Source organism: Trachypithecus francoisi, unplaced genomic scaffold (genome assembly GCF_009764315.1).
Source record: "Trachypithecus francoisi isolate TF-2019V2 unplaced genomic scaffold, Tfra_2.0 Lachesis_group1, whole genome shotgun sequence".
Taxonomy (NCBI): Eukaryota; Metazoa; Chordata; class Mammalia; order Primates; family Cercopithecidae; genus Trachypithecus; species Trachypithecus francoisi.
In genome coordinates, this window is record NW_022681454.1 from 9,089,403 (window position 1) to 9,102,952 (window position 13,550).

General features: G+C 53.6%; 1 protein-coding gene across 1 annotated transcript in view; it reads right to left on the reverse strand.

Annotated features, from left to right (window-relative positions):
- The window catches only part of WDR1 (WD repeat domain 1), a 44,252-nt gene that overhangs the window by 22,510 nt on the left and 8,192 nt on the right, over positions 1-13,550 (reverse strand). Inside the window, exons 3-5 of the mRNA XM_033213749.1 lie at positions 8,410-8,500; positions 2,978-3,125; positions 1,702-1,882 (exon numbers count right to left, since the gene is read on the reverse strand). Of these exons, the coding sequence (XP_033069640.1) occupies positions 1,702-1,882; positions 2,978-3,125; positions 8,410-8,500 (420 nt within the window). The remainder of the gene's footprint in view (positions 1-1,701; positions 1,883-2,977; positions 3,126-8,409; positions 8,501-13,550) is intronic.

Genomic DNA, 13,550 nt, shown 5'->3' on the forward strand with positions numbered 1-13,550 from the left:
GGCAAGCACACAGCGGCCTGGTGAAGAAGGCAGGCTCCAGCCCACCCTGGAACAAACCTGAGCCCCCGACCCCGCAGAGCACCTTGTGCTGGGTTTAATGCACCGCTGCAGAGTGGAAATGATCCCTCCCAGGGCAGGCAAAGGAGCCCCCACCCACAGCCGGCTTCCGGCTACCACAGAAGCCTCTGAGCTGCTTCCTCCCGCCCTGGGCTGAGATGGGGTGTGCAGCTGACTCAGCGTTACTCACCCTACTCTGCAGTGCCTCCACCCCAGTGAAGAAACATGGCCTGAAGCCACAGCCTTCAATACAGCTCCCAAAATAGCCAGGTCTCCGCTACCTACCCATTAGGCAGTAGCCACAAGAGTAGGGTCTGAGAGCTGACCCGTGTTCAGCTGTAGACAGGGAGCCTCCCTATGCTTTCACCTGCCTGGCTAGGCCCAGCTCAGCCTGCGGCTCTGCAACAAAATGAAGCCTGTTTCACTACGAACTGGGCATCCTTGGAAAGCCCTCCTGTACCCTAAGCCAAGAACAGTCTCGGGAAATTCTGCCCACTTTGTGGGTCCTGTCTTCACCCTTTCCAGCTGCACTGTGCAGGCTATTTATGATTCATGGCATGACGTCACTAAAATAGACAGTGCTCCTCACTGAGCCACTTTAAGGACATGATCTCATTAGTCCTCCATGAGGCAGACAGTGAAACTACTGATGGTCCCAAGAGAAGGAGTCCCGAGACCTTGGTCCAATCTGCAAACACAACCTCCTCCAAGAATGTAAAAAAAAAAAAAAAAAAGTGCATTTCTGGGTCCATTGTTCTCATCCATCCTCAGCACAAGCACAAGCGGGATGGGGAAAGCCGGGGCAGAGCCGTGGGGCTGTGCTGAGACCGGCTGCTGGGCTCCTCCCCTCACTCCTACAAGGCTGGGGCAGGAAAATGGGCATCACAGATGCTCCAGACCCGCCAGGTGGCTCTCCTACTTCAAATTCATAGTCAAAACCCTCAGATGCGGCTGGCCCCCGTACACCCCCATCTTGCAGTGCAGAAGGGAGAAGTGAGGATGCCTGGTGAGGCCTGGGTGCCTGTCTGAGGCGGGGTGGATGCGCAGTGTGGGCCTGGGATGCTGCCAGCGACACCCAAAGCCTGCGGCACTCCAATGCCGCATTTCTGGCACATTTCTTCCACACAGTATCTTTTAGTCTTCTAACCGTTTGTCACTTTGCAGGCGTATCACTGCCCTCAGTGTCTCTAGGGGAGGCCCTCTGAGAGACCAATCTGGATGTCCCGCAAGCTCCTTTCCTCTGCCACTTTGGTGGCCCAGCTAACAGCAGGCCCCGCAGGCTCCCCTCTCTAATGAACACCTCCAGCCCCAGATGCTCGCCTGGTTACGCAGCCTCAGGGTTACCCAGCCCTGCCCCAACCCCTGACATGCGCACATTGTCGTAGGGCAGGGCCCTTCCTTGTGGGAACCATCCATGCCCAGCTAAGGGCCTGGGGAGGACGAGTGCTGGGTGGGGGAGCCCTCCCTCTCTCTGCACAACCCTGGGAGCCCCTCACTCTATCTGATAGAGCCCCACTTCTATCTGTGTATCATGGCATACGTGGCATGTGCTGTGGTCTCTGCCATCAGCACCTAAACAGGCTCAGCCTCTGCCAGCCTCATATACAAACCATAAATTTCATCCAGAAAGTGAAGTTCACTTACGCCAATTGTGAACTTGAACTTGAATGGGGGTCCCTCAAAGAATGCAGCGCAGTTATCATCGCTTCCCGTGGCCAGCCGGTATGGCCGGCTCTGCTTGATGTCCACACTGTTGATGACTTTGTTGTGTCCTGTGATCTCACCCACAGAAGAGCCACTATCCCACAGGAAGACTGCTCCAAACCTTAACCCAAAGAGAAGGATGGAAGACAAAAAAAAAAAAAAATCAATCCCAGAAGGTTGGTAAGCAATCTGACAGCTGAGCTGCCAGTGCACAGAGGATGGAGTGACTGTCAGCAGGCAGCTCAGAATGCCACAGGGACAAACGAGGGAAGCACCAGGGTTCTGGCTCCACGAGGCATTTGTCCAAATGACCCAAGAACAAAAGGGAGCAAGCCAGCACCTTTGGGAAGGGGTTGCGTGTGTGTGTCTGTGGGGCCCCACGCCACAGGGCCCGGGGCTATCTTTATGGCTTCACCGCTCTCCTTACAGTTCTGTTGGGAGGGAACAGTTACCATTCCCTACAGGAGTGAGATGCCCTATTCTTGGCTGACATTCAGCAAAAACACTGTTTTAGTTACTATTTGCTACCGAATAAAGGAATTAAGACCAACAGGAATGACTTGAAAAGCCATGGAAAAACACCTACCGGAACATGTAGGAGAAAGTGCCTTGCAGTGAAGAACAGACATGCCACTGTCAAGTTCAAGGGCTTATGGCCAGCCATGGTGCTGCAGGGGGAATCTGACTCTCTTGAAGTAAAAAAACCTGGGTTCTAGCACTGACCTCACCAGTCGCTAGGCCCCTCAGGTCAGCAGCCACCAAGTGCCACCCAGCCAGCAGCCACTGCCCCTCCCTCTTCCATCAGGGACCCTTGCGGTAGGTGCCCAGCTGGAAGAAACAGTTCAGCCTCCCTGGCAGCTTCATGGGGCAGCTGCTGTGAGGGACCCCAACGGAAGCGGTGTTGCTCTTTCACTCCGTCCCCTTCTTGCTGCCTGCAGGTGGGCATGACAGCTGGGGTTCTAGGAGGCAAGGGACTCAGGACGTCAGAGAGATACACAAGTGCTGGGCCCTGGGGGGCAAACCCACTGTGATGTGGAGTTCTGCCTTACCTGTGGCCACAGCCAGTCCTGACAGGGCCCAGCACCTACCAGGAGCTCAATCCTCACGAGTCCAAGTTAGTACCGACATCAGCGCATCCCCCTCCCACCAGGGTCATGGCACATGGATGCATGAGCCACGGGAACAGGGCAGGGAGGGGCTGAGAGTAGTAACTCACTTCTCTCTTCCTTCCCCGACCACGGCGATCCTCTTACTGTCTTCAGTCCAAGCAATGTCTTTGATCTTCCCAGCGAAAGGCTGGTACTCATACTTCAACAGGTGCTCCTTCTGCGTGGTATCCCAGATCCTGAGCTTCCCAGACACATCTGTGGGGCACAGTGGGGGGGGTGGGGTGAGAGCTACATGTCACTGCCAGGCCAGGGCCACGTGGCCATAGGCCCACTCAGCATGTCTGGTTGCTTAGGCTTTCTAGAGGAAAAATCCTAGTGAAGAGAACGTGTCTTAGGGCTACGATATTCAGCCACTCTTAAGTCAGAGCCCGTGGCCTCCAGAGGCCTGCCATTCGGGGCCTCTGCATTTTGCCAGAGATCATCTGGATAACAAACCCTGCTTCAGGGACACATGATGGCAAACTCCCATATGCCAGGAAGCGGTTGAGTTTCTCACTGTTTCTTTTCTTGTAGGGGCATCAGAATGACGTGTGGGCCTCAGGCCACCTTTGGGGAATGGGAAGACACTGGCTACACCTGTCTCTCCTGTGTAGTTGCTGCAGTGACTTCTGAAAATGAGGTGCACAGCTGTGAGGGTGCAGCGTGCTGCCCAGTGCGATGCCTCAGCATGGTCTGGCGGCCTCCACCCGGGCCTGCAGACCTGGCTCCCTATGCAGCTTCCCACAGCGTGCTGCTGCCTGGCAAATCAGCAGCCTCACTCACACACTGAGCAGTTCTGCAACTCACAGGAATTCAAGCGTAAGATTCTTTTGTGAGAGTAGCAGGTGGGTGTTGCGGGGGAAGGAGAACTATACACAGAACTTGATGCTGATTCTCTCCTCACCGGAGCGTGGGCAGCCAATTGTAACAGAAGCAACACTAGGGGCCACGTACCCCCAAACCCCCACCATGATCCTGTCACCAAGTACCAATCCCAATCCTGACACACCCTCTCCAAATGAGCACTGTGTTGGTGTGAAAAAATGGGAGCATTGTAGACTATCTCAAGGCTTCACGGCTTAAAACCTTAGCCCCATCCGCTAAGCAGGTAAGGGCGCCTTTTTAAGAGGATCTTCAGGCCACGTTAACACCCACCACAACTCTACAGCAGCTTCCAGTGAAAAGAGCTTTTGTTTTCTTGATGGAGCTGAGCAGCTCAAGAGAGGGCAGCAGCTAAGAGCCAGGCCTTGGGAGCAGGGTCCCTGGGTTCAAATCCAGCCTCTGCCACATACAGGCTTTGTGGGGCTCAGCAAGCAATGTGGCCTGTGTCCTTATCCAGAAGAGGGGAAATAACAGAGTCACTCACAGGGCTGCCACAGGTTTCACGAGTTAAGATGTGCAGTCTCCAACTAGTCCTCAGTGCACAGCAAGAGCTCGTTACGAGTCAGGTGGAACTAGTCCACGAATTAACTGAGGCTCTGCACAGGCCACAAAGATGCCTTGCTTGCGGGCTTGTCGGACACACAGCCCGAGCCACGAATGAGCCAGGCGCTGAGATGCAGGAGATGCACATAACTGTCCCGCTGTCAGTCCAGCTGCGGGGACAGGCAAGAGGAGATGCCAAATCCAGTGAACAGCACTAACTAAGGGGAGTCCCAGAAGGGCCCAGTCCTCTCTGCGAGGTCCAGGAAGACCACCTGCTGTGCTGCCCGAGGTGAGCTCCAAAGGGGAACGGCAGATCGGCTTAGTGAAGTCCTTTCACTGATAAAACTGGCTGCAGGGGAAGAAGGGGTCAGAACAGGAAGTCACCACAGGCTGGCAGCATCGGAGGGGAGCACTGTGTGTACAGGAAGGACACGCATATACACTCAGGAGCATACATACCCACACATATACACATAACCACACACGCACACATATGCAGACACACATTCACACATGCACATGTGACCGCGTGGTCTGCTGTGCTCAGGCCCGCCCAGGCCCATGCTGCCCCAGGAAGAAGACAATGCTCTCCAGGACAAGGCAGAGGGCATCCCACCCTCTCACACAGGTCAGCCCAGCCGTCCCACCTCCCTGGGCTCAGCAAGCCACTGCCTGCTCTGCCCATCAGCTCAGATTCCATCCCAGGCCTGGTTTCCCAGCTGTTTTCCTACTGCCTCCCCTACCAGAGCATCAGCCCCCTCCCCCATTGGATCCTGCTTATTTTTCTAATTCTTCTCCGAAGCAGCTGGGGTAGGAAAGAGACAGTGGGACCTAGGGAGCGAGCGCTCAGACCCCAATCTAATGAGGACAACCCTGATGCAGCTGCCAAACACTGACTGAGGGCCGGCTGGGTGTCAAATGCCATGCCAGAGGCAGAGCAGTGAGCCCAACAGGCCAAGTGCCTGCCCTGCTAAGAGTCCAGAGGGGAGGTGAAAATAGAGGCACACCTTCAGTTATTAGTCACCAGCAGTGCACGGGACACAGTGAGGATGGGGAGGGCTCCCTCTCTCCGTAAACTCACGGAGACAAGGGACTGCACCAAGAAGAGCCGCTGTGCTTGGGCCCTGGGCTCAGGCGTAATTCACGAGCTGAGCCATCTCTGGTGGGCCACCTCTAATGGCCTCTTCCTCCAGGAAGCCTGCCCTGGGCCTACCGCCAAACCACACGCCTGTCACATGGCCCTCGCTGACTCCCAAGGGCAGCCTGGAACCATGGCCCCAGCGCCAAGGCAGACAGAACAGTGGCATAGAAATAACCTCAGGAAAAGGAGACCTAGGTCTGCCCCAGAAATGACCTCTGCACCCTGAGGACTGCCCTGTGGGAATGCGGGCTCCCAGAGGGCAGACTGACCATTGTGTTCAGTGCCAGAGGCTCCCAGATGCAGAGCCCTTCCCCAGGTTCAATCCTTCAGCAGTCATGAACCAGCCAGACTGACAGGGTCTAAAGATCCCGCAGAGGGTTGGGGCCAGCTGCCAGATAACCCACTTAGTGAGCCAGCACAGCTCTTTCTCAGAATCCCCTCCAAATCACCCCCCTACCGCACTATTTTTAGCGCCACTTCATCTCTGCAGCAAACGTTCCAATGTAAGCCTTAACAATTGCTTTGCTCTATTCAAAGAAATGTATTAGAAACATAAAATGTGATCTCGCCCAAGAACACCTGGACCTGAGGATGGCCCAAAACTCCCTTGGCTCTTCCACAAAATCAGGGCACTTTTCAGGGAGGACAGGGTCCCACGATGGCCACTTATTTATGTGGTTTTTGTCCTTTGCAACAGTCTCCGCAACAGCCTTCCATTGATTTCTATCTCACTGGACACCCTTCTGGGACTGGAGAGAGGGCAGGCCTGGGCCCGCAGGCTCTCAGCTTGCAGCTGACAGGGCAGGGACAGTGTGCCAGGCAGGGGCGGAGGCCCTCGCCAACTGCATTCCTCTCCTGAGAAGACACTTTTCAGAGCACTCGGCTCTGTGTTAAACATGTAGAGACATTCGGGCCAAATCTTGGGGCTTTAAATTAAGAGACTTTTGCTGGCAAGCAGGGCTTGGGGAAAAAATAAATCACGGAGCTAAATAAATCATGAGATATAAACGAGAACGTGTTTTACAGATGGAGCTCGAGAAGATCTAAACACAAAACCATTAAATGCCTATTATGAGCCAGACTGTGGGCCCAACCCTTCACCGTGAGCACAGCCGACCGCCAACAGCAGCCAGCCAGCTCACGCAGCGGCCTGGCTTGGTCAGAACAGAGCCTCAGTTTTGTGACAGGTAATGGGTCACCCAGGGGGTAAGTACCCATTAGTGCAAGAGCCATGCTGGGCAAGTCCACGCCTTACTGGCTCCTTCACCACACCCTACGAGGCAGGCACTAGCAGCCCCAGTTTGGAGGAGAAAATTCAGGCCCAGGAAGGTGAGTTACTCAACTAAGGCTATGCAGCCAGTAAGAGGCTGCCATGGTCTGAATGTGCCCCCTCCAAAAGCATGTACTGGAAACTTAATCCCCAATGCACCAGTGTTTGCAGATGGGGCCTATGGAGAGGTAATAAGGCTAGGAGGGCTCTGTCCTCAGGAACGGGTATTATGACACGAGTGGCTTCCTGATAAAAGGACAAGCCCAGCCCCTCTTGTCTCTCTCTTTGCTCTTCCACCACGGAATGACTCAGCAGAAGGCTACTGACAGATACTGGCCCCTGCTGTCCAACTGCCCAGCCCCAAGAACTGTGAGCCAATACATTTCTGTTAGTTGTAAATTACCTAGTCTGTGGTATTCTGTTATAACAGCACAAAGCAGACTAAGACGAAGCCAAACCCAGGTCTTCCCCAACCCCAAGGCCACCATCTCCCACACACCCTTCAGGACAGGCTGCTGTGCACACGCAGGGTGGTACAGGCAGAGGGCCACGGTATGCGTGAATCCTGCCCTCCCCTACTGGCTGCTTAGCTCTCTCAGCAATCCGGTCACAGTCGTCACTCTCCAGAGAGGCTGACGAGGCCCACATCAGCTTACTCACTTGGCCTCCCTGGGCTGCAGATGGCTAGGCAAGGCAGGCAGTAAGTATCTGTTGAGCTTATGAATGAATGAGCAAGTGAATGAATGAGTGGGCCACCACTCTAGAAGGGGTACCACTCTTACTCCTGTGCCTCTTATTCCCATCTGTATACAGGAAAAGCTCTACGTCGAACGAAGTGAATAAAAAAACATCCTTCAAGAGGAAAGATCTCTCCACCCCCGCCTCTGCCTAGCCTCCCACTGAGCCACACAAAAGCCCAGGCTGCAGAGAGCAAAGGCCCAGTCCACAAATAAAACGTGAGCGCTGGCCTGGAGGCCAGCATTGTGCTAGCACTGGGAAAGGAGCAGTGGGTAAGGATGACACAAAACAAAACATCAATTCTCACACACAAACACACACACACACACACACACACACACACACGGCCCACACGGGCTCCAACATACCATGCCATGGCTTCCTGCAAAAGGTCCCTGGCCAATCTCATGGTGATATTTCTGCTGACCTCCAAGCTGGAACTATCTGGAACACTACAAACTAGAAAGTGTACTTTCTGTTCTAGAACTAAGGCCAGTTTTGAAAAGGGGCATTTTGGTAGCTTATACCAGGGATGTCCAATCTTTTGGCTTCCCTGGGCCACAGATACAATACACTAATACTAATGATAGCTGATAAGCTTGAAAAGAGAAGCGCAAAGCAAAGCAAAAACACCTCATGTTTTAAAAAGTTTACGAATTTGTGTTGGGCTGCATTCAAAGCCATCCTGGGCCACATGCAGCTCGTGGGCCGCCGGTCGGACAAGCCTGGCTTACACATTCCTTGTCAGCCTCAGCTGAAACTAATTACACTGGCTCCCCTCAACTAATCCACCACCCCCAGCCTGATCCCCCACCCCCCACCTCCCTCCTCCCAGTCTCCCAAGGCCAGAAGCCCAGCTTCGCCCTGGGCCCTGAGCGCCACCCAGGCCTCCACAGGTATCCATGAGCCTTGCCCCCGTACAGTACCTCCAGAGGCAATGTAGAATCCGCTGGGCGCATACTTGGCCACCACCACCTGATGGGCGTGCTCTGTGTAGATGTCAGCAAGGGCTGGGTTCTGCAGGAGGAGACCCCGGAATGAACAGAAGGAATGGAGAAGCAGTCAAGCTTTCAGCTCTCCACATCAACAGATTTGGGGTGAAAGGGGTGTACAAAGAAACACTGAAGTTAAAACCTTCATGAAGAAAATCGCAGAAGCATACCACTTGCCTACATACCTAATGCCTGCCCACCTATCTCTGGGTGATAGAATTTTATGTTACTTTATTTTCTTTAGTCTATGATTGTACAAGGTGATTTCTTTCCTTTTCTGTACTTTCCATAATACAAAACAAGTGTATCAGTGAATCACATACACAAACCAAAAGTTGGATTAGAGCAAGAAGCACTGGTTCTAATCCCTCCCATTTGTGGGAAGCTGTATTCATTCCAGTGCTCTGTTCTCTTCCCTGTTCAGGACCAGCTCTCCTGGCTGCCAGTCAATGTTGGACCCCAAACACTGCACCTGGCTGTGCTGCACAGGAACAGAGCAGGACAAGCTGTGGGAGCCATCCCTATCAAAAACCTGGGTTTGGAAAGGAAAGTCGATGCCCCACTCTCTTTCACAGCACAGATCAAAGGCTGGGTGGACTTTGTGGCAAAAATGGGGCCAACATTTGAGACTAGAAGCGTCTTCAGCAATGAGGTTTTAACATGTAATGTGCTAAAAGTAGATCCCTGCGCCTCCCTCCCCGCATGCACACACACGCGAGGCCTCAGTGAATAGAAATACACACACACTGGGCTGTTCTCAATCTGTCTCCACAGTGAAGCTTTCTTTCAGGAGGGAATAAAGACGTGGCCATCTAATCTCTGATACCTGCTGTCAGCTTTTTACAAACCAAGTACTCTTTGAAAGAGGCAGCTTCCTGCTGGCTTGAGGCTTAGGACACATCAGATTCCTGTGAGGCTGCCCGGGCACCCCTAGCATGACCCCACCCCTCATCTCCCTTAGACCCCTCCTCCAAGCCCCGAGGGGCCTCCAGGTCACAAGATCCCCACACTGCCCCCATCTCACGAGACTGAGACCACAGAAGTATACAACCCGATTCCCGCCCACCTTCTGCCATCCTGTTTAAGCTCCACGTCTCTGTGTAGTCTGTGCCCTCGGCCAGCACCTCTCCTTGCCTGCGGACACTCACTCACCCATTAGGCCTAACGGAAGCGTTCCCTCCTCCATGAAGCCTCTGAGTACAGCCCAAGCTACCCATAACACTCTTCTGCGCTTCCAGATCATTTCACATGTCCCCAGGGATGGCACAACACACATCATAGTCCCTAGCATTCCGGTCCATCTTCTCCAACTCTGCTGTGACCTGCTTCACATGACCTTTATCTCACTAGCCATCTCAATAAGTGGTTTTGGGGAGAAAAATAGAAGTTTACACAGATCTTCTCTTTCATCCCTAAGACTTAACACAGCATTATGTGATGTAATAGACACTTGTCATAAACTAATCCATTTTGGGATAATCATTTGCCAGTGAAATTAGAACGTATCAAGGTGTCTATCCAAAGAAGATATTATGAACAAGTAAGCACATGAAAAAGCACTCAGTGTCATTAGTCTTGGGAAACGTAAGACAAAACTACAACGGAATACCACTCCCCACTCTATACTCACTAGAATCAATAAAAAGAAAAGACTGACATGACCAAGAGCTGGCAAGGGTAGAGGGGTGGCGACACTGGAATGTTCACACCGCTGGTGGACATGCAAAATGGTACAGTAGGAAAAGAGTTGGGCAGGTTATTTATAAACCTAAACAGACACTACTCACACCAAACACCAGCAACCCCACTCCTAGGTATCTGCCCTGGAGAAATGCAAGCACGTGTCCACCAAAAGACATGTAAGCAATGCTCACAGAAGCTTTGCAATGGCCAAAAACTGGAAACACCCAAATATCCATCAACAGGTGAACAGAGAAACATGCAACACACTGCACCGCTTAGTGATAAAAAGGAACAAAGTGCAAATGCACTCAACACCAGCTATCAATCTCCAATACATTATGCGAAGTGAAAAAGCCAGACAGAAAAGACTACATGTTGCCTCTTACTTCATATGAAAGAAGATTTTAGAAAAGGCAACCCCAATGACAGAAAGCAGATAAGCAGCTGCTGGGGGCTAGGGTGGAAGGGGTCGGGGGGGGGGCACCTTCCGGAGTGACTGGAACGTTCTGTCATGACTGGGGTGGTGGTTATGGGACTATATAGGTATCTGCCAAGATCCAAGCCACACACTGAATACTGACAAATTCTACTGTGTCTAAATTACACCTCAATAAAACTAAGATGCTGGCTATCTATTAAACGTCTGCCCAATCCAACCCTGTCCCACTCCAATTAGTCCTTCCTATTCTGACACTGACAAATCCCTACCCAAAACACCTGGCAAAAAACGATCCAGTTAACAGGCAGCCCCTCCAAGACCCTGTTCGGTGTCCACTCACAGCTGACTGGGGGTGGGGGAGGTCTCACGCTCATACGGGCACCTGCCCATCCCCCCAGACAGATGGGCTCTCCCAGCCTGGGCAACCTCCTCCCCAGGCCACACTACTGTAGAAAGGGTGGGGCTCCCACACGCCTTCGGCAGGGGAGGGCATCCAGAGATGGAAGATGACTAGGCAGGGGCATGGGAGGAAGTTCTGCCCCTAAAAATTCCTTCCCCTAAATGGTCAGGGCTGTGTGTAAAAACCCCAAAGGGCACCAGAATACTGCCAGCTGATGAATCACTCACTCTCGTTTGTATTCTAAATACAACTGGGTCAGCGGTGGGGGCTGAGATACTCCAAACTGCAGATAATGACTTACATCTGAGTCAGAGCAGCCTCCTCCCCAGCTCCTCAGCTCGCAGAGGGAGGCTGCTTACTACAGCCAGAAAGATACCTCCCACCCCCACATGTCACTCGGCCTGTGAGGCTCTGTCCCCATCAGCTGGGTCGAGATGGCACCTTGACACCCTCAGAGTGCTCCTCTCTCCCCAGCCTCCTCCCTCTCCTGCCATCTTGGGGAAGAAGAATGAGATTGGGGGTTGAGAAGCTTATTTGGGGAAAAACTCTGGAATAGGGAAAACGGAACAGGGAGGGCAGGAAGCCAACTCCAGGAGCCCCAGTGCTGCTCTGGGGCAAAAGTGCCGTCTCCCCATCTCCCTAGGGGGCTGGGGGAGACTGCCATGAGGAGCCTTGGCGTTGCCCACTCAGGGGGGAGACTGCCATGAGGAGCCTTGGCGTTGCCCACTCAGGGGGGAGACTGCCATGAGGAGCCTTGGCGTTGCCCACTCAGGGGGGAGACTGCCATGAGGAGCCTTGGCGTTGCCCACTCAGGGGGGAGACTGCCATGAGGAGCCTTGGCGTTGCCCACTCAGGGGGGAGACTGCCATGAGGAGCCTTGGAGCTGCCCACTCAGGGACACCCCTTCTCCCAGGCTTTCTTCTCGTGCTGCTGCAGGCTGGGCCAGCTCTGGCAGTGGGAGGCTGCCGTTCAGTCCTCACCCCAGGCCTGCCCAGCTTTCCTTGCCAACTCCCGACCCACCTTCTCTTTCACCTCCACCATTGTCAATGCAGTCTTCCTGTTCCTCCTGGGAAGAGCGATGACCGCTCTGGAATTCATCTCCACCCTCCACCAAGCCAGTCGTCTTCAAATCCCGACCCTCAGGTCATCAGGCTTGCAATCCACCCTTCCTGAGCTCCCTCCAGGCCTCAGCCTACTCATCGCTGCCCTGCTGCTGCCTTGATGTTGTCAGTCACTCCTTGGGCCAACTACCCCAACCCACGGCCCCTCACCCCCACCCTTGAGGATAGAACAGGTGCATCCCCTCTACCGTGCTGGCCCCAGACCCCTTTCCCAGTGGCCTCCACACCTGGGGGTCAGGGCCTGTGAGGGCCAGAGCTGGGGCTGGGACGAGATCTCGAGACAAGCCCCAGAATTCTGCCACCACCCCTGGAGGAGGCCAGGGGGCCTCTGAGAACATGAAGGACACCAGCCAGCAATCAAGGAGTCACACACGTGATGCAGACTCAGGACCTACGGACTTCGGCACGTGACATCACCCAGCCCTGCCAACACAGGGCCTGGTTCAAGGCCCAGTGGTGCCCTTTTGAAGCAGAAGCTTTGGACTTGACCCCGGAAGGCCATTCTACTGTGTCACACCATGCTCAGGTCCCACCCACCAGCCCCTGCCTCCCAGCTGCACACTGAAGTATCTTGCCCAGGAATAGCTGGTCTTTTTCTGAGAATCCTGTTGAATGGAAAACCTAAACAAACTCCACCCCAGCACCTGTCCAATTTCTGTCCCGCCTTTGAGACTCACTCTAATACATAGGTCATGCAAACAAGCGCACAGAAGCGACATTTACTTAACTCTGCTATGCCCAGGCAGCATCACTTACAATTAGCGAGCCCCCCAAAGCTCTCTTACTTTCCTATGTCCTCCCAGTCTCAGGTGGTGACGGAGGGGTCAGAGGTCACTACTCCAATTTATAGGTAGGCTGTGATGACCCTGGGTCCTGGGGCTTGGGTCTCAAGGCTTGGCACTGGTATCTCAGCTCCTGGCCCACAGTGAACCTGATGGAACATGCTAGAAGGTTGGAGATACCTGCCCAAGCAAAAAACATTTCAGCAGTCAACGACACAACACTGACAAAGGGGCCTCCTGTGCTCTCCTTTCACTGCCGACTGTCCCTGGGAACCCCAGAGAAAGTCTCAGGCATCCTCTATCGTACACCCAGGCCGAGTGAGTGTGAGTTTCCAGTCAGGGCACTGGCTTTGTAAATACTCCAAGCTCCTGCAAGCAACAGAGGCTGAAAGCCATGACTGCTGTAATTGGCCTGCATAAACACAACTGGCCAGGGCCATTCTGTTCACTGGTGACTACAACTAAGGGCAAGGCTGAATGACAGCAAAAAACCTCAGCTCGAAAGCAGGAATGTAAACTTCTGCGACACAATGCCTTCTCCTGATTATCTTCTAAGGCCCAGACACAGGCCATCTCCTCCAAGAAGCCTTCCCTGATGCTCCAAGCTAGAAATGATCTCTCCCACCCTGAACCCCACCTTCCCTAACTCC